The sequence below is a fragment of the Mesitornis unicolor genome, unplaced genomic scaffold (genome assembly GCF_000695765.1).
Source record: "Mesitornis unicolor isolate BGI_N332 unplaced genomic scaffold, ASM69576v1 scaffold43461, whole genome shotgun sequence".
In the NCBI taxonomy this organism is placed as follows: Eukaryota; Metazoa; Chordata; class Aves; order Mesitornithiformes; family Mesitornithidae; genus Mesitornis; species Mesitornis unicolor.
The window spans coordinates 1-19,005 of record NW_010165254.1 but is presented as its reverse complement, the minus strand read 5'-3'; the positions used below and the strand labels follow the sequence as shown (position 1 = coordinate 19,005).

Here is a 19,005-nt window from a genome sequence, read left to right as displayed (position 1 = left end):
ATGCTCTTTTCTGGGGTGCATCAGCACCATTTCATACTCTGGTCTCCCAAACTTGTACTACATACCCATTATTCCAGGTCTTGCATCTGGGAGCATACACTATCAAGAAGTACTTCAGATTCAGACTATGTCAAAACCTAAAGTTGTCATTGTCATTTTAATTCCTTAATAATAGATTCTTTTTTCATGCCTCCTTCTTATGGATGGTCTTGAAATCTCTCCCATCTCAGCTCTAAATGGTAAGGAAGTTGGACTTGGAACTCTCAACATACTTCTTGTTTATTTGGGACAAAATCCCCAAGCAAGATCACTATTTCTGAAACTTTTCCTCCAAGTTTGTCAAAGTCTCGTCACAGGCTTTCAGTACTTCTTGTTAACAGAACTTGCTTTGCCAATCTAAACCTAGATAAAAGTTACACAGTCTTATCACATCACAGCATACACACACAAAAGAAATAGAAGTCCCCACAAAACAGGCTGCATTTCAGAAATCAGGATATTACTTATATTTAATTAAAACAAGTTTTGATTGAAATACATTTGCAGTCAACTTTTAGTTCATAAAGCTTTTAGTTCAACTGATGAGGGGTTTTTTGGTCCTGTAAGGGTAGAGGTACTTTCCTTCCAAAATAAGATACTAGATCCAAGAGTATCTAGAGTAACTCTTAATAAAAGCAGAAGTCTTTTTAGTCTGAGCTCTCAGATGTTTGGTCCTAAAATTCTTTACTTCTTAAATAATGCATTTCTAATGCTACAAAAACTAATTAAGGTAGTAATTTTGCTATTTTATTCAGTCTTTCGTTGAAGATTATTCTTTTCTGGTTGAAAGAAGTGTTTTTCAAGAGCATTGACCAGTTCATCTAGTTCCTTCTTCAGCTGCTCAACGTCACTGAGAAACAAAATCCATACAAATACAGAAAACAGTGTTACAGTGGAGAAGCTAAAAAAGCAGATTTTCAGTGTGAGGAATTTTTAAATCTGTTGCATTGTTTTAGACATACATTTTCTATTAATGCTAAAAGTATATACATTTGATTTCTTATGCACTGATGTTCGCTTCCAACTGATGCACATGGAGGCACTTAAGACTATGGAGAAACAAACCCACAATATAATCTAAAATAAATCAGCCAGTTTGAGTTCAGAAGATTTTCTATAATTGTATATGCATAAAAAGGTAACTGTTATATTTGTAATAGCATTTTCAGATGAATTTTCGTCTGTGAGAAAACATTACATAAGTTAATAATTGCTTATCTTTAAGACTATATGATTTCCAGGGCTATCACTCAAGTTAACTACTATTAGTATACCTACTAGTTACATACTAATTATAACTTCTAAACATAAAAGAGTTTAAAATATATAGAACACTTCGTGTACAGTTATGAAAGTTTAAAGCAACTATGCATATATAAAAAAAGTGAATATATCTACTACCATTTAAGACAGAGTGTTTTTCTTGATATTGTTTTTACTGAAACCAAGTTCAAAGAAATTTCAGTGACAAGAAGAACATGTCACCAAGTTTTGCAGAACTGAAACTTTATGCAAACATATTTGCTAAAATAATGACGATAGTAGTATTATGTGATCATGGAGAGCCCCTTCCCCAATAAAACAACACCAAAAGCCACACAGCCGCTATTACACAGCAGTTACTGCTATAAGTGACAATACCTGTTCCCAGGAGGTGCACAGAGTTCAGAATAGTATTTGATCTTTGGTTCCGTCCCACTGGTTCTCATCGTGGCCACTCCTCCATTAGCAAAAGTGAACGTTATCATTTGGCTACTTTTACTGGTGGGGAGTATCTAGAAATAGTAAGAATAACTTTTTAGAAGCTTGGAAAGTGACTACATATAATGAATTAAAGACAAAACCCATGACTTGATGCCATATAGTGTAACTAAAGGAACAGTTAAAATTAAGCTTTGTTCTGTTTTCTTCATCATTTTGGTCTTGAGACCACAAGAGGCCAGTGACAGCCTTGTCAACATGTTTCACTGCAAATAGGAATTGCTCTGTGATAGCATTTCCCAGGAGGCAGAGGAACATGGATTATTGAAAACTAACAAATCCAAAGCCACATCTCAGTAGACGGTTTAGTTTACACTTACAGCAAGCTAACGCAATATTGCTGTGGCAAGACAGCAAGATCCTCCTACCTCCCTTCAGACAAAACTCCAACCCTCCCCACCTCCCCCAACCTTCATTTCCTCCCACTAAGGCAAAACAATTAAGCCTCAGGATGTAACATAATGTTTAGATTGTCTCTCCATATATTTTTTTATGTATGTCTATATACGTGCTTCTAAGATTTACATATAGCTTTAAAAATATACTTACAGCCTTTTGATCTGGCTGGCTGCTGTCATATCCAGTAGTGAGATCCCTTATTGCAGAAACTTTAAATCTGCCACAAGATTTTGGATATGTGTTTTTTCCATCAAAATTTCTAAGGTTGTCAAAAAGCTGTTGAATAACTTTAGGATCACGGCAGATGAAATATGAAGCTCTGGTAATATGGAAACCGTATCTGTGAAGACACAATATTAATGAATTGAAGAAGCAATGTTCTTAGAGTTGTACACCATTACACAACCTTCTATAAAGTGAGAATCTATACTCACGGCCACTCAACTGTAGCATCAGTTCTGAGAATTTAGCAAGAGAATTTACAAAACCTATCCTGTATTTGAAAGAAGTCATGAGCCTGCTAGGACTGTGTTATTTCTTTGAGAACAGATCCCCCTTCTACATCTCCAAAATACAGAGTAGAATTTCTTCTGCCTCAACAGCAACACACAAAACAAATCTGACAAAGAATAAAAGTAGTAAGCAGTAAAGAACTGCAATTCTGTACTAACCACAGGTAAACAAAAATGAAACACACTCAAAATGACCCCCAAAACAAATCAAGAACCCTCCCCCACTCCAGTTCTAGTTATCAAGCATCAATTTAATAAGGTGTATTTGTAGCCTTCCCTGTATCCGTAGCTTTTCCACAAACAGTGGCCACGAGCAGTGACATCTTACTTTGAGGTGCATCCACGGACTGCTTTTATGCTAAATAAGCTCTGACTCTGAGAGTCCTCTCCAGTGGCTGTGTACACAGCAGCACAGCTACGTTCCACTCAATTAAATACTCTGTTTCTGAGGGCAACCTGAAGCAGGTGTTTACTGAATGAGTTTTAAAAATAATACTCTGGTTCACGCCAGTGTATATTCTTTGAATATCCTTTCAATATACACTTCCAGCTACCAGTAATTAAGGGAATTCTCACATCAGATGCTGTATTTGCAGCTCTAGGCATGAATTCCTCTTCCATATATTCTATTACTGTTCCTTGAACCCACTTAAACTTCTGCCATGTACAATAGCTGATAAATCCCACCATTTATTTATGCAGTGTGTTAGCAAGCCTTTGCCATTTGATTCCTTCTTAAGCGGTGAATGAAACAAGCATGGCTACTGCTGCATGCAAATAGGAGATCTGAGGACTGGAAAACAAGCATCACTTGTTTATGATGGAGTTTTCCATGAGTCTCTTTGCAGGTTCCACCACTCTGTTAGTGTCTATGAGATATGAAGGGGTATCTGCCAGCCTATGCTGCTCTGTCCTCTAAAACAACTCAAAACACTCACGAAATAACACTTGCTGTCCCATGAAATTCAATAGCCATCTTTCCTATTGGTTTCCGTAGGTCTTTGAACCATTAAACAAGAACAAAAGTAGTGCCTCATATTAAAAGCTCTTAGAGCAATACCCAGCTGTATATAGCTAAGCAGTCACAGCACTTCTGCATAATCTGTTCAAATCTCAGTATTCAGGAGCCGAAAGAGAAAGAACAACCAACATATACCTATCCATCAAAAAGAGACAGAATAGTATAATAAAAAGCCTGGCTTCAGCGCCAACTAGAATTAATTTAATCACAAGTAGCCCTGCAAGTGGGACAGAAGCAAGCTGGCTTCTGTGAGTGGCATAAATATGCCAGGGCTACTTAGGCCCACTCTACCATCAATGTTTTTGTGTGTCTGGCACACTAAAGCAGCAAGAGACACTATGATCGCTACAACACAGCAATCCTGCTGGCCAAAAACCAGGCCAATCTTCTGTAAAGGCACCGAAGAGCCAAACTTCCCAAGAGGGAGAAACCTTTCAGACAAGCAAACAAAAGTATCTAAAAAATCTCACTAACTAATAGGGATTTAGTAAAGTAATATTATTATTTTTAAAATACCTTAAAATAACACAAAATGAAGTAATAAATATATTCATGCCCATAAGGCAGAAGTGCTTTCTAGTAGACCACTATTAACACAGAATTATGTTAATAGTACAATAAACAAATTTTTATTTCTTCGTATACTACAGGTTGCTATTGGAGTCCCTATTAACCCTGGCATGTGGAATGGAGAAAATCTGAAAATTAGATATTTATAATGGAACTCACTCATCATAGACAGCTTTCAGCTGCTGAGACAACGATAAATTCCTGGTTGCCAAAAAGCTAGCCATCTCCGCAGTTATAACAGCGGCGCTGACACCATCTTTGTCCAGAACAGCAGGACAGCACATATATCCTGAACAAAGACAATACATATAGGCTTTATATATTTTTATGAAGAAATAAGATGAAAGGAGGGGGAAGGGGAAGTTAAGCAATCAACATCTTTTAAAGGAGAAATGCACATTACCATTGTACAGACATTTTAGAGTTAAAGCAAAAGTGGAAAATTTGCATCTTCTCATCAGCATTAATTTTGATAAGCAAGGTATTTAATGGGATTTCAAGACAGATTTTTATCATATCAGTGCTAGATGCTTCTGAGTACTTTTGGAGCTGTCATGGAAGAAATGCCACACTGCAGGAACAACGCAGGTACATCACTTTGTTTCAAATGTGATTACCCTTACATGGTAGCACATGGTAACGCTGATAATTATCCAAGAAATTAGTCACATTTTCTCTGGTTTTCAGGTACTGAGATACTTGAGAAATAGCATTATAGCTTTACAATTTCCTTCTCACAAATTCATAGCTTTTATTCATGGCTTTCCAGTTTGTTCTATTTAAATAGCTTGTGCAGAATTTGCAGTCCAGGTCTGAAACCATGGTACTGAATATGCTACACCAAGCTTACATCAATAAACTCTGTGCTAGGCAGAGATACAAAGGATTAAAACTAGTAATGTCAACCACCTGCTTACTGGAAATACACTCACTGTGTTGAGGGCACCTTTACATTGCTATTTTTTTGCAATAGTCTTACTGTCACTATTTTACAGGACACTAGAATATAGTATTTTGTTTCTTACCTATAGCCTCCTCAAATGCAAAAAGAACAGCTTTTCCCTGGTCCATGAGCTGTTTGGCACGGTTGCCCATCCACTTGAATCCTGTCAGTGTTTCCTACAACAGTGAGGAGAGAAAAAAAAGGCATTAAAAATAAAAGTAATGTTTTACAAAGATATGACACTGAGTACGTAAGCAAATAAAAGAACATGAAACAACATTAACAGCTTACCTCAAAGTGAAAGCCTTCTTTTAGTGCAATTGCTCTCAGGATTTTGGAAGAAACAGTACTGGATAACATGTAGACATCTTTAATGGCACGAGTGTCCCTATTGTGTTTTTTCCAGCACGTGAAGATCCACCAGCCTAAAAGAGCTCCCAGCTCATTTCCAGAAAACACCTTCCATTCACCACTGGAGAGGAAAAAAAAAATAATAGAGAGTATATGAATTCAAAGGATAACACTGGAAAAGAAAATCTACTGGTTCTTCCATACATGAATACAAACAAATAAAACCACTGCATCTGAGTTCCAAGTAACAAGATATCGTGAGTTCATTAAAAACAAAAAAATTCCTCCCCCAAAGAATTCTGAAGTGGTTACATTCCTCCTCCATCTTATGTACCAGCTTCTGGTTTTATCCAAAGATGAAACGGATATTTTCAGCATATTTCAAGTAAAACAAAAATCTTCAGCAGACAAATTATAAAATCAATGATTAAGACAAGCACAGACACAGGAAATACAGTTCTCAAGGGATCAGTATTTTTAGTTGACTCAGTGACAAATACCTTTTATTTAAGCACAAATACATCAATTGGTCACTGAGGAAGACTGAAAAAGATCTCAAACAGGTAAAAAAGTGTTAACATTGACATGTTGCTAGAACAAGAAAGATTAAAGGAAAAAAGGGAAAGACAGATGTCAAGATTGCCCAAAATTTCCCAGTCACAAAAAGGGACAAAGACACTGCCAAACTGACAAAAAAATCAAGACCTACAGAAACAGTACCTGTTGTGAAAGAGAAGCAGACTCAGTCTCCTGCATTTATTGATGCCAACAGGCACAAAGCAATGCACAGCGACAACTTAGTGCAAGAGCGCTGAGAGAGCGTGCTCTAGCAGGAGGTTCTGTCAAAGAAGAAGTACAGATACTGTAGAAGCCTATATTAATATTTGATTAGTGCATGAACAGAAGTCTGAGAGGAGGACACAAGACTTAAAGTTAGGAGACAACTTGGACTGGCTAAACAATTAGCAAAGAGGCAGCAGAACGAAAGCACCATGCTCTCAGTGGTGATAAATACAATAAACTAACACTCCCTCTTCAAGTCTCTTATAGCTGTCAGTTTTTAGACAAAAACATGCATGATTTTTTGCATTCTTGTTTTATCCCATAATAACTAGCACAAACTAAAGCTTTTTATGCGTTTCTTCAATGCTGAATTGCCAACTGAGGCTGGCATAGCCCAAAAATATTAAAATAAGGATATTCCAGGTAACATTGGCAAAGATACAGCAGAGAGAGCCCATCAGCCCCAGTCTTCTAAAAGCAGAGAAGCCTCCTTAGTTCATGTTGTGAGGTTAACGTTAAACAAAAGCCCCAAAAACCCAAAGAAAACACTGCCACCTTTGAAGCTGCTACAAGACCGAAGGGGGTTATCTAAGTAAAACGAGTATTTGTGCTGCCTCCTTTTACTGGGTTTTTGGAATGTGCATAACTGATTCAGGCTCAAATACCTGGTCATCCATAATCACTGAGTACATCTAGCCCATCTCATCCTTTGGGTACCAAGGACCCTTGCCATGATTGTATATCCCTCTTCTGGCTCACATGTAAGAAATTCATTCACACTATTTCCACCACTGGCCCAGCAGCAGAATTTTGTTCTGCTCCTCCCTGAGCTGAAAACCTTGAAGTTTACTTTAATTAAAGATTTATGGTTTCTAACTGCTCAGATTACTTTCTGCTTTATCAAGGTAGAAAAGAGAGAAACACTGCTAGCTGTAGATATGATACGAAGTGCGGTACTTAGCTTATTTTCATTTACCAGATATAACCACAATACAGAAATGCAAACAATCATAGAAGTACAGGATATCACGGGGCATGAAATTATGGGATGGTAATACTGGGTCAGAACTACAGCTTACAAATTCCTTACATATGAAAAATTTATGAGGAGCCCCTGTTTGAGCAAGTTTCCCTTTCGTGATCCCGTTCTTTGACAGGACATACATAGATAAATAATGCATATGTAACTGGGCCTTTGAGGAGAGAGTACAAATGACTATACTGAGAAGTACCAAACGCTGACAAAGCTTAAGGTGAAATGCAGAATCATAACATCATGCATAGAAGTGGGGAACTGAACAAGAGAGGCCCAAATCATCTGATGATTAGGAAAATGTCTGGTCTAATAGTATTTGAGAAAGAAGGAACTTGTATTAAAGAACAAAGATGTTCCCTATTCCTGAGAGTATTGGGGAATGATAAAAAGTTCTCCTGAGTATTCAAGTTGTTATTTAATAAATACAGCATGAAAGAATGTTTATCAGTCTTCTATGAAAAAAATTCTGACTAAAACCTACCTTTAAAATCTACCTCTAAAAAGGTATAGCATAATCACAACAACACACATGCTTCTGTGCATGTCTCAAGTACAGCAAGTGTCAAGGATGTGTTCAGGCTTCTGTACAGTGTCCAGTATGAATCATTATACTGCCCTCACTGTGGTCTGCTTCATACAGTTCTCTCACATTTCTATGTGTTTTTGGGCAGAAAACAACTACTGCAACTATTCTATCTTCCTCAGCAACACAGGTTGCAAGACTCCCTCAAATGAGCCTAGACTTTAAGTAAAAAATGTAAATAGTTTGCATTTCTTTATTACCATACCTCTCTTGTTTCTCTGCCACTGCAAGTCGATCAGCATCAGGATCATTTGCTAAAATGATTTTTGCCCCATCTTTTTCAGCCAAAGCAAAAGACAATGTCTGGAAAAGTGGTAAGCAAGACCAGATAAGTGAAAATATTATTTGGGAGTATTAACACTTCCTTTATAGGTTTTAAATCATTTCCCCAGTTTATTTAATCTCAAACACCTAAAATCATTACGTGCCTCTGCAAAAAATAAACTTCAAGCCTGGCAGCAGTAGAGCACAGTCAGGATATTTAACTTCCCCTACATCGTTCCACTTCTGCAGCCCAAGTCAAACACTGCTTTTTTTTTTTAGCAGGACCCTTCAATAATGAAGTCTAACAGAAATCCTAACCTCCTGTCAAGACTTCCCCTGCCCGTTTCCGGTGCCATATCAGAACAATTTAGTCCTTATATTTCAGTTGTAAATTGTAGAAACTTTCCAAAACTAACTGTGAAGGGTTTTTTAATTATCTTTTTCTTCTTTTTTTTTTTTTTTTTTTTTGAAAAAGTGTATCACTTTGTTCCATGTGCAGATGCTTCCTATTCTGTTAGAGAGCAGAACAAAGTACAGTTTAAAGTTATAGCTAATTATTATCAGACTGGTTCATAGCAAGTTATAAATTTCAATGTAAGGATACCAGCTAACTCTTCACCAAACATAAGGCTCTAAGAACAGAAACAAAATAGACCTTCAACCAGTATTTATAGCCATGACTGCTGGCAGAAAGAAAACACTTATTTGAAAGACACTGCAGCTATTTAAAAAAAATAATAAAAAAAAAAAATCTATTTACCAGGACACCTTTGCCTTCTTCAGGGTTTGGATACTTCACTGTGGGAAATTCTGGATCAGGATCCTTCTGCTCCGGAACAGCAAAAGGAGGGCTAAGGTCAAATGCCTGGAAGGCCAACTGCACAAATTTATGACCTACGCCATGCACTGAAGTATGAACAAATTTCAGGTTTGTTTCCTTGTTTATATTCCTGAAATAAAGCAGATTTACAGTAAACTTGGATATGGAAGAATATTCTGCACAAAATGAACTACGATCAGAAACAGGTATGACTCAGTATTCTATATCACTGTTAAAATTAGAAATTAAAGGAGGTCAAATTTTAAAGGTAATTAGCTTAGCCTCATTTCTCAGCAATATGAGTCACTCTTGATAACTAATTCTGACTTCATTTTTAGCAAGGTTACTAGTGGTTAAAATATTTATGTAAATAAGCACATCCAACAGGTTGCTGCTTATCTAATTCATAAACCAATTCTACTTGTTAACCACAAAGAGAAACATCCACTTGGTTCTGTAAAGTTTTTACTGAGCAAGTGTCAGGAATAGGCTTGTGCAAGGTGCCCAAGGCCAGCATGACAGAGCAAGGCCTCCTTCTTCCAGAGCTGGCTTAGCTCACCTCTCTCTTAGAAGCCCATTTTAAGGCCATTGGACCATCAGCGCCAGCTCACCCCCAGCTGCACAAGACAGCCCCAGTCTTACTGTGGTATCTGGCTGATGCCTGGTCGTGCAAACGCAGGAAGATGGTACATTAAGAAACTAATCGCTCACTTTGCTGAGTTAGACCAGCTTTATGAACTGGCTTACTACATCACCACACCACTGCCAGTATTACCACAAAAGATGACAAGAAGGCATCATGGCTGCCCTGACTCCCATCAGTTTAAACTGCCTCGCTGACATACTAGATGGAAAATCCTATATTCTTACTGAAGTTAACACCAGTCACCTGTGAAAGCACTGTTTCTGTATGTCTTTGAAATACTCCTTATTGACTGTGGCATATGGATCATGAAGTAGCGGGCTGCTGTCAATCAGTTTGTCATTCCAAGCCTGAGGCCAGGGCTCTTGGTTCTCCTCAATAGCCTCAGAAATTCCTTTGTCATGGGGGGAAATGATCTGAGCACCATTTTCCCAGTAAACCTAAATAATAAATAGAGTAAGTGAGTATTTGGTTATTAATGTTGTAAAATAGCTTTGTGAGGTTTTTTGTTTTGTTTTTGTTGGGTAAGGTGCACTACATTCAGTAGAGTAGAACAGTAAATTAGGCTTAAGTATACCCAGAGTATTCCCTGTTAATATTCTGAGTGTTTCCTCTCACATCCCATTTTTGTTCTATTAAAAAAGTTGGTTTAATTTTATCAGAAGATACTAAAATCCATAATGAAAAACAAAACAAGACCCAGCTCATTTGAAAAGATTCAAGTACCAGCCTGTCTGCCAGCCTTGGGATTGACAAATTGCCCATGCTATTTCATTTACTATTTTAGATGTAATCATTCCATCTAGACCAATTCTTAGGAGGAAAAAAGTGTGCAAAAATGAAACACATTTATCACAAAAAAAGTTAAGGAAAAAGGCACAGTAACTTTGCAGCTGCCTACAGCAGCAGTGTTGCCACAACAGCAAGCACAAATTCAACTAAGTTTCAAGATGTTTATTGCTTGCAGTCTTCTCCTTTCTGTTGATTGTTTACACACCCAGGAAGGGATGTACTTATTATGTTTTACTTTTTGACAGTTGTTTGCACACTTCATTCTACTGATGGTTTACAGACCACAAGTTTAAGGAAAGATACACAACAGCATCTGAGCCATGTACATATGTAGCCCAAGTAATGAAACATTAAGAAAAAAATGAAGTTGATTTAAAAACTAATTGTTAGAACATCCAAACAAGCTATCAAGATCAATACATGAAGTATTAAAAAAAGGCAATTTTAAACAGATGTGAAGTTCTGGAGAGAGAGAGACGGCAAGAAATCATCCCTGCTACTGCCTTGTTTTTCTATCAAGATGACAAAAAATAGTCAAAACAAAAAGTTGGTGGAATTTACTCAAAGATTTTGTACAAGCACCTCATTAGGTTTAACATATTTTTTAATTCTCCGAGTCTGTAAAAGTAGAGAGATCTTTTTAAATCATGAACTGAAGAAGCAATTAATGCTTTTGAAAAAAGGCCAAGTGATATTTAAAAGTGTTCCAAAGCATGCACTGGTATTACTTACCTTCTTGCTTTTTAGAGCTAAGATTTTAATGATGGTATTACTATAACATGCTATTGGCTTTAAATACGTACGTCTAGAAAAGATTTCAAAAAAATCAAACTATCAGTTAATCTGGTCCACAACATGATAGGAACTATACACAATACTACTGGTTTCTTTACATGGAAAAAAGTTTGAAAAAAAAAACCCAGAAAATAACTTGTATAGGAATACCTTGTAGCCATTATCTTGTTTTGGATTATGGGAAGCCGTAACCATAATTCCAGCACAAAGCTTCAGATGAGTCACTGTGTATGGCTGTAACAAGAGAAAGTAATCTGAAGTAGAATGTGCAAAATATCATATATTATTTATTCTCATGCATATGCAATACTTCCCTACTGGTGAAGGAAAAGAAAACCAGGATGTGATTCCTGCAGATTGAATCTCTAAGGCAGGAGCCGAGTAGCACTTGCTCCACTAGACCACATGTGGCACAACTTTAGTCCTTGCTTTTCCTTGTGCATTTTCCCATTTTGTTTCAGATACTTTGTGATCTCTAGAGTAATGATTTTATAGAAAGAAACAGAATGCACATGTTATCTACTGTAGAATGACTTGAGGTAGCTGAGGTCTTTAAGGGTGCAGAGTCTGTTGAGGCGATGACAGAAATCTGCACAAGGCAGAGAATTAAAACTAGAGCAGAATCATCCATGTTATCTTTTGAGAGCAGCCCATGGAGCAAGTACTCCATCGTGGTTCAGAAAACTGTTTTGGAGAAACTGATTATTAATTAGTCCAAAACAGATGGAGTGAATTAAAAATAAAGCATTGTTTGTGACAAGAGGTCCAGTTTGAGTTTACTCTCGGCTCTCTAATAGCAAATGCCATTAACTGCAGTTCTTACAACACTGCTTTAAGCTGCACTATGAAGAATTTCACTAAATCTACCAAAATTTGTATCAGTACAAGAACGTTACAGTTTTCATCCCACTATGTTCTGTTTGCAGCACTCACTGCAGCAACTGGCATCAGGAGAAAGTGTTGCTTTTCACAGAATCACAGAATCACTCGGTTGGAAAAGACCTCTGAGATCATCATGTCCAACCGCTCCTGTCTACCCACTAAACCATATCCCTAAGTACCTCGTCTACCCGCTCTTTAAATACAGACAGGGATGGTGGCTCCACCACCTCCCTGGGCAGCCTGTTCCAGCCTCTGACAACCCTCTCAGTAAAGAACTTCCTCCTTATCTCTATCCTGAACCTCCCTTGGCACATCTTGGTGCCGTTTTCCCTTGTTCTATCCTCCATCACCTGGGAGAAGAGACCAGCACCCACCTCTCTACAACCTCCCTTTAGGTAGTTGTAGGTGGTGATGAGGTCTCCCCTCAGCCTTCTCTTCTCCAGGCTAAACAACCCTTTTAGTGCAAGGGGAAGAGTTTTCTTTATTGCTCTAGAACCCTGACACCTAGTGAGCCAGTGGTGAAAATGAAGATACATTCAACAACCCTCCCAGCATAACATCACTGCGCTCCAACAATTTCCTATTTAAAAAGGCTACTTTGGATTCAATACCCCAAAAAGAAAGAAAAAACAATTAAAAAACCTCAATCAGACCAACCAAAAATCACTGAACTCCACAGCAATGTACAAACAATGAGATGTCTTCAAGAAGAAACCCACCTGAAAGCAGGAACAAATAGAAACACATCCCACTGTCCCCAATATGGCACTAAGCTTCTTCTTTCTCTTGCTGTGGATGTTGTAAACTAATAGAGCTAAATAAGCGTAAGACTAACTTCAGGTAGAGCTTAAAAAGTTAAGTGGTTTGTCTGGTTTTCCTGAATGTAAGTAATGCAAGATATCTGACAGAATTTGTGTGTATATAAAAAGGCGTAGTAGAGAAACCTACCACAAACGGAGTTGGTGTTATATCAGAGAACAGATAAACTGGAACTCCTTGGCTGATGAAGGTGTTGGCAGCAAGTCTTGCAAACCTAAACAAGAAAAGATGTCAAGGAAATATATTCATTTTCTCACCAGTTAAGTTTCCTGAAATTCACAGCTCCCACCCTGCCCTCAGTCCAATTGAAAAATAAACCAAACCAACCCAAAACCCCCAAAAAACAATCACATAAATAAATGCCAAACTATTATATGCACCCAATTTAAATGTGTTCCCTCACTATTCACAACAGACAAGGCACAACTCCAAGAACTGCTTTGTCATTAAGAGAATATTAAAATATTAGACATCTCTCACCTTAATTCACACCAGAGAAAGAGAAAATACTGTTGAAGCAGATATAAAACCATAATGGATCACACAAGACATCTAAAAAATATTTAAAACCTAAAAAGTACCTTTTGCTACTACCTCCACTGGAATGATCAGCGCGGGCATCAAAACCAATCACAACTCCTCTCTTTTTCAGGTCACTGAAATTCTTCTCAAGATATCTGCAAAATCCCTGAAGACAACAACAAATCCACCTCATTAACCCAATCTTAATGTTTAATTTATCTTTAGATTAAGATGATTGCTAAGATGTTGATGTCTTAGAAAGGTGAGCACATATAACATCTCACTGAACTGGGATTCAGTTTGTCTGGGACAATAAACACCAAGAAATACCAAAAACCTTGAAGTATAGTGAAGCTGGACAGCATTTAAGTACTTTCCCAAAAATCAGAACCAACTCCAGAAAGAAACAGTTAACATGATCAGTCTGAATTGCAGAATTTGAGAAATTATTTAGCTGTGTTAGGTCTCAGATAAGGAACAGAATGACTGGACAATATTTCAGGTTTTTAACTGAATCTCACTCTTACTAATGACACCTGTTTAGGACATGATACACCACCACTCCAAGCTGCAGTAATTTAGGGGTTTTGGGTTTTTTAAGCTCTCCCCAAGGAGTCCTCTCTTTAGGACCTATATGCATATATATAGTTTCACTGAATTTATGCAAATTTCTGTCCAACACACACAAAGCTTAGCCAAATGCTGGCTACCTTTGGGGTGTTTTGTAGTAGTGGAAAAACCGATCCACTTGAGCTTAACTGTAGCTGGGTAAAAATTCAATTGCAAATCAAATATGGAAAATAACTTCTATTACTGGCTTAATAGCTTCTCTCTGCTTGCTTTCAGAGATCAGCAGTCAGCTAATAATAATCAATGACTTCTGAAAACTGAAGGAATAGTAAAAAACCTTGTATTTCCATAGAATATTGTTTGCTTGTCATAAATGAAGCCTTCCATTCCCGTACACAACAGTGAAGTGAGATAAGTGCTGGACACAGTACCTGGGTGGTCTGGATAATGGTCAGGTCATTCATGTGGGAAATTCCAGCTCCCATGGCAGCCCTGAGCCCTGCTGTGCCAAACTCCATCCGTGAGCCAAAGTACTTCTGCAGGTCTCTGGCATTTCCTTCAGCAACCAGTTGCTTCACTATTGCAGAAGTTTTTGGATTCTGTAGACACAAAAATTCAGATATTCTAGAAAAGTTTTTGGGTTTTTGTTTGTTTTTAATACCCTTACAGAACTGACTTTCCTTCCCAGTCTGTGTACCAGCTTATTTACACCACAGACCACTTCAGGAACACCAGAACTCCTGCTACATACATCTTCCTAATTTTAGGTCAGTACAATCTCAAGTATTACTTATTTTAGATTTATCTCCTTAAGTGAACGTGTTGCCTTGACAGCAGTGTATATACCACATTCTGGGAAGTGAAAAGATTTTCAAGATGTCCATTTTAATATTTTCTTGTTTTAAAAACAGAAACAAACAAAAAAGTACCTTTTACAGTTCATAGAATTTCTGTTATCACAACACAAGAACTACTCTAAACATCTAAGCAAGTAAATTAAGCTCATGATTAAGAAATATTTGTTACTTCCATAGTGTTACAAGTAGAGTTTTAAAAAAAAAAAAATTACTACCTTGTCCCAGGACTGGCTAACGCTAGAGGCAGCAGCAAAACTAAGCAGACTGGTCAGAAAATAAAGATGACAATTTGCAATACATTTGCAGGTAAGGCTTGTAAAAATAAGCACAACCCTCAGGATGAAAGCTTAGCAACTACAGCTGAATTCTTAAATTAAAAAAACTGTGCAGAACAGCGATGGAAAGGCTGCCTTAGACCGCTTGTGAACAGTGAGGACCTTCTGTCTCACTGCTTTTCTTGGTGTGTTGCTTGTATTGACTGTTGTCATCAACTCTGTTTCCAAACTTAGGAACCAGTAAAGTCCTGTACGCCCCAACATCTCAATCTTAGTAACACGGGATTTGTGAAGTTTAGTATTTGATGTCTCAGAAATGGATAAGCCAACAGGACAGATGGCACACTCCAGGCCACAGGGTTGTGTGGAGATGCAGCATCCTCTGCAGGTCACTCACCACTTACACAGGAGTACAAAGATCATAATTTCCAAGTGAACACAAGCTTTGATTTCTCATCAACCAAATGACCTCATAAAAGTCAGACTTTACTACTTCTTGGATGACCCAGGCATGCTTGCAGCAAGAGAAGGCGCATCATTATAGGCAATTTAAAAAAAAAAAAGTTTTCTGCAGCTCCAGAAAATGCTCCTCCAGCAGCAGGCACATGATTAAGCCTACATAAAAAGATGTCAGCATTCTCCATACCAAAATGAGACCAGGGTTTGGCACCCCAGAATTACCATTTCCAGTTTAAGAAATACCAATTTACCTGTCCAAGAACATTGTAACTGACACTTCCTTGTAAGAAGCTCAACGTAATTCTGTATTATTACATAGTAATTATATTAAATAATTATAAGAATAAATATAATTCTATGTTATTATAGAATAACATCAGCCAGCATAACTATTCTGAGTTTAGCCTGTTCAGAAGTTGACCTGAACTTGTTGCTGGAATATCAAGCCTATGTCTCATAGGTAAAGCCCGAACACCACCTCTTGCATCAGGCTGTGTAAACCTTTGGGTTTTTTTTACGCTGCGCAAGCTTTGTGAACAGGAATTGTCTCTTACCACTGAAATGCGCATCTCTCTAGGTGGATGCTGCACGTGTTTGTATAGACTGGACAGATTGTAAGCTGTAATGTCGATACAGAAAGGCAACTGGACACCAGAAACATCCTGTAGCTCTCAAAACCAAGAAGATTTTTATTTGTTGTTTTTTTATTAAAAGGCATTTCCCAGGTTTGGTATCTGCTGTGAAATGACAGGGAACCTCCAGTTTTTCAGGTGTGGCTAAATGACCGTACTTACTCAGGTGGCTGCCAGAGTTGCAGTCCACATCATTTGCTAGAGAAAACTTGATTACTTGAATTTAGTTGTTTGGGTTGTTCCCCCATCACACACACACACAAACTCTATAAAGTAATGGTAAAAGCCAGGCTCCAGTCTGTTTAATATAGCAGGAGGATTTTTCCAGAAGTTCTGATTCCAGAAGTCATGATTGTTTATGGCTATATTCTCCTAAGAATGTGCACTTTACTATATTTTTTCACTGTACAGATCACTGTTCCCATTCACTTTCAATTTTAGGAATATTATGATGTCACTGCATATAGCTAAGGAAAAAAAACCTACACTTTTCTTTAAGCAGAGGAAAAAGCCAAAACCAAATCCCCGCAGCATCTCTACTAAAGAAGGACCCAACTGTATCTGAAGGCCAAAGTGCTGTTTTTTCCTTCCTTGATGGTTCTCTCAGGTTACACATTTTCTACTCTCAAATAAATGGATGCGAGAATGACAATACAGATTTCTGGGAATACAGCGGCAGGTGATTTAATACAGAGTTAATATCCAGTAGTGCAATCTGCTTAAACATCACCTGTTAATGCTTGAGTTATTTAATCTGCGCTAGAGGAAGGCCCCAAAGAGGTTTCATCACTCCAAGAGTCACTTCAACAAAAACAGAAACTACCTTCTATCCATAATTTTATGATTTATAATAGAAAGAATGAAAAATATGATACTACTCTAATGACTACAACGACAAAAACAGCTGGGTAATAAGCTCAGTAATTGCCATCTGGGTAGAAACTTCCTGTTAAAGTTGGCGAGACCATCTGCAGCCTGAGGGTTTGCTTTCGCAAACTATTATTTTGTAAGAAATGCACCGCTTATCATCATTAAATATTAACCTCTCTCTACACATCAAAAAGGAACCATTTTTTTTTTTTAAGATCAGAGTAAATGGACAAGGGTTATATTGGATTCTTCTGTTACTCAATACAAACATGCAAGAGCTCCCCGAGAAATGAAAATACCCCAGCGTTTTTGAGCAATCGGCAATGGGTATTGCACACTGGTCAATTATTACTAAGTCAAAGACGCAATTGTTAGCAAAGGGCTAACCTTTCAAAAGGAAAGATACTATAAGGGATGCTGCATTAGATTTCCAGAGGGTTTCACAAAACAATCCGAACAACCAGTTGAAAATGAAATGATTACACAGAAGACAGGAACATAACTAACATTAGTCAAGGAAGTTACAGAAATAAGAGGCCCTTTAAAACCAGACTGTTTACTCAAAATCAATTAAACTGAAGAAAAAAAGACACAAAACCTTATTGCCATTTGATGTGATACGCTAGCATTTCTGAAAAAAAGGCTGCTTTGACATGTCATTATCATTAATAAAAATAGAGTGGGTGATGAGTTAACTAATCCAATGATCTTCAGTGAAGAGTCACAACAAACTTGAGGTATTTCTAATGATGTCCTTTAGAATCTGGCAAGAATACTAAAACCAGGATTATTCTCTGTTTCCACTGATAATCTTGAAAGAAGCAGAAGACTCCTTACCAAACACACATATAGGCTGCACAAAATCCAGCAAGCACTGTACAGTGCTGAGCCTAGGGCAATCATTGAAGTGGCTAAAGAGGGGCAATGGCCTGAGTGTCCCAAATGAACATATTTCACATATAGGGACAAAAAAACCCACAAACCACATATACTGGATACAGGCCTGTATCTCAGTGGGAACTGCAGCAGCAAGCAACTACATAAGCATTGCCAGAATGCCACTATGGCAAGCCACTTCTTTTGGCACGTGGAATATTTTACTGCTGTGTATAGTGTTGTCAAGACCAAAACACAAAAGTAAGTCTTAAGACATTTAAGCATCTTAACAGGAAGGGAAATAATGCATGCTAAAGTGTTCCTAAGCAATTACAGAAAAAGGGAGAAAAACCATGACACCAGACAATATTGAAGATTCAGAAGTTACTTTATCAGCATTGAGGGTCACTAAGCACTGGGTGACCCTACCAGAAAAAAGTAAAAAGAAGGATGGATTTTGCATTTCCCAGTGGTTTTGAAGCAAGCCCACAAGTCTTTTAGAGGCGGTATTTTAGTAAACAAAAATAAGGAGGTACCTGGAGGCTTTTAACACTGACAGACACACAACATAGCAATATATTCTTGCCTTTAATAATTTAAGTCTACCAGCTGTCCCCACCACAGAAGCAGTTAGGAACAACCCAGGTCCTTTTAAAGAAGTTCAATACAGCTGAAAGCCAGGTACAGCGACACATAGAGACCACCAGGGTGGGTTTCTAAAGCAGCAGGGGGCTGCTGTGAGATGCCACCAAGGCCCAGGTGACCGAGCAGCGGTGCGGGAGGCGGCAGCAGGGGCGGAACCGCAGCCCCACCTGCGCCAGTGCCCCCCCGCTACAGCGGGGCGGGAGGGAGGAATGAGATGGAGGGAGAGCCCCTCCTTTGCCAGAGAGCTTCGGGAGCAGAGGGAAAAGACTCAACAAGTGTCTTTACC

General features: G+C 38.0%; 1 protein-coding gene across 1 annotated transcript; it reads right to left on the bottom strand.

Moving 5' to 3' along the window:
* Positions 1–499: 499 nt before the first annotated feature.
* Positions 500–14,701, bottom strand: PGM2 (phosphoglucomutase 2). Its single transcript, XM_010194553.1, has 13 exons — positions 14,537–14,701; positions 13,595–13,701; positions 13,143–13,227; positions 11,463–11,546; positions 9,972–10,165; positions 9,023–9,212; positions 8,204–8,301; positions 5,537–5,717; positions 5,328–5,421; positions 4,462–4,591; positions 2,350–2,539; positions 1,681–1,814; positions 500–889 (listed from the first exon to the last, which is right to left on the bottom strand). The coding sequence occupies exons 1-13, from the start codon at positions 14,621–14,623 to the stop codon at positions 787–789; spliced, it is 1,677 nt and encodes a 558-aa protein (XP_010192855.1). The 5' UTR covers positions 14,624–14,701; the 3' UTR covers positions 500–786.
* Between the last annotated feature and the right edge of the window lie 4,304 nt (positions 14,702–19,005).

What these genes read in the sequence shown, in the direction of transcription:
- PGM2 (XM_010194553.1), bottom strand. Translation starts at nt 14,623, where the DNA reads ATGGAGTTTGGCACAGCAGGGCTCAGGGCTGCCATGGGAGCTGGAATT. An exon ending in AAGAAGGCAAAGGTGTCCTG is followed by an intron (nt 8,302 to 9,022) that starts GTAAATAGATTT and finishes CCACTTTTCCAG; the next exon opens with ACATTGTCTTTTGCTTTGGC. An exon ending in TGTGCACCTCCTGGGAACAG is followed by an intron (nt 890 to 1,680) that starts GTATTGTCACTT and finishes TTTGTTTCTCAG; the next exon opens with TGACGTTGAGCAGCTGAAGA.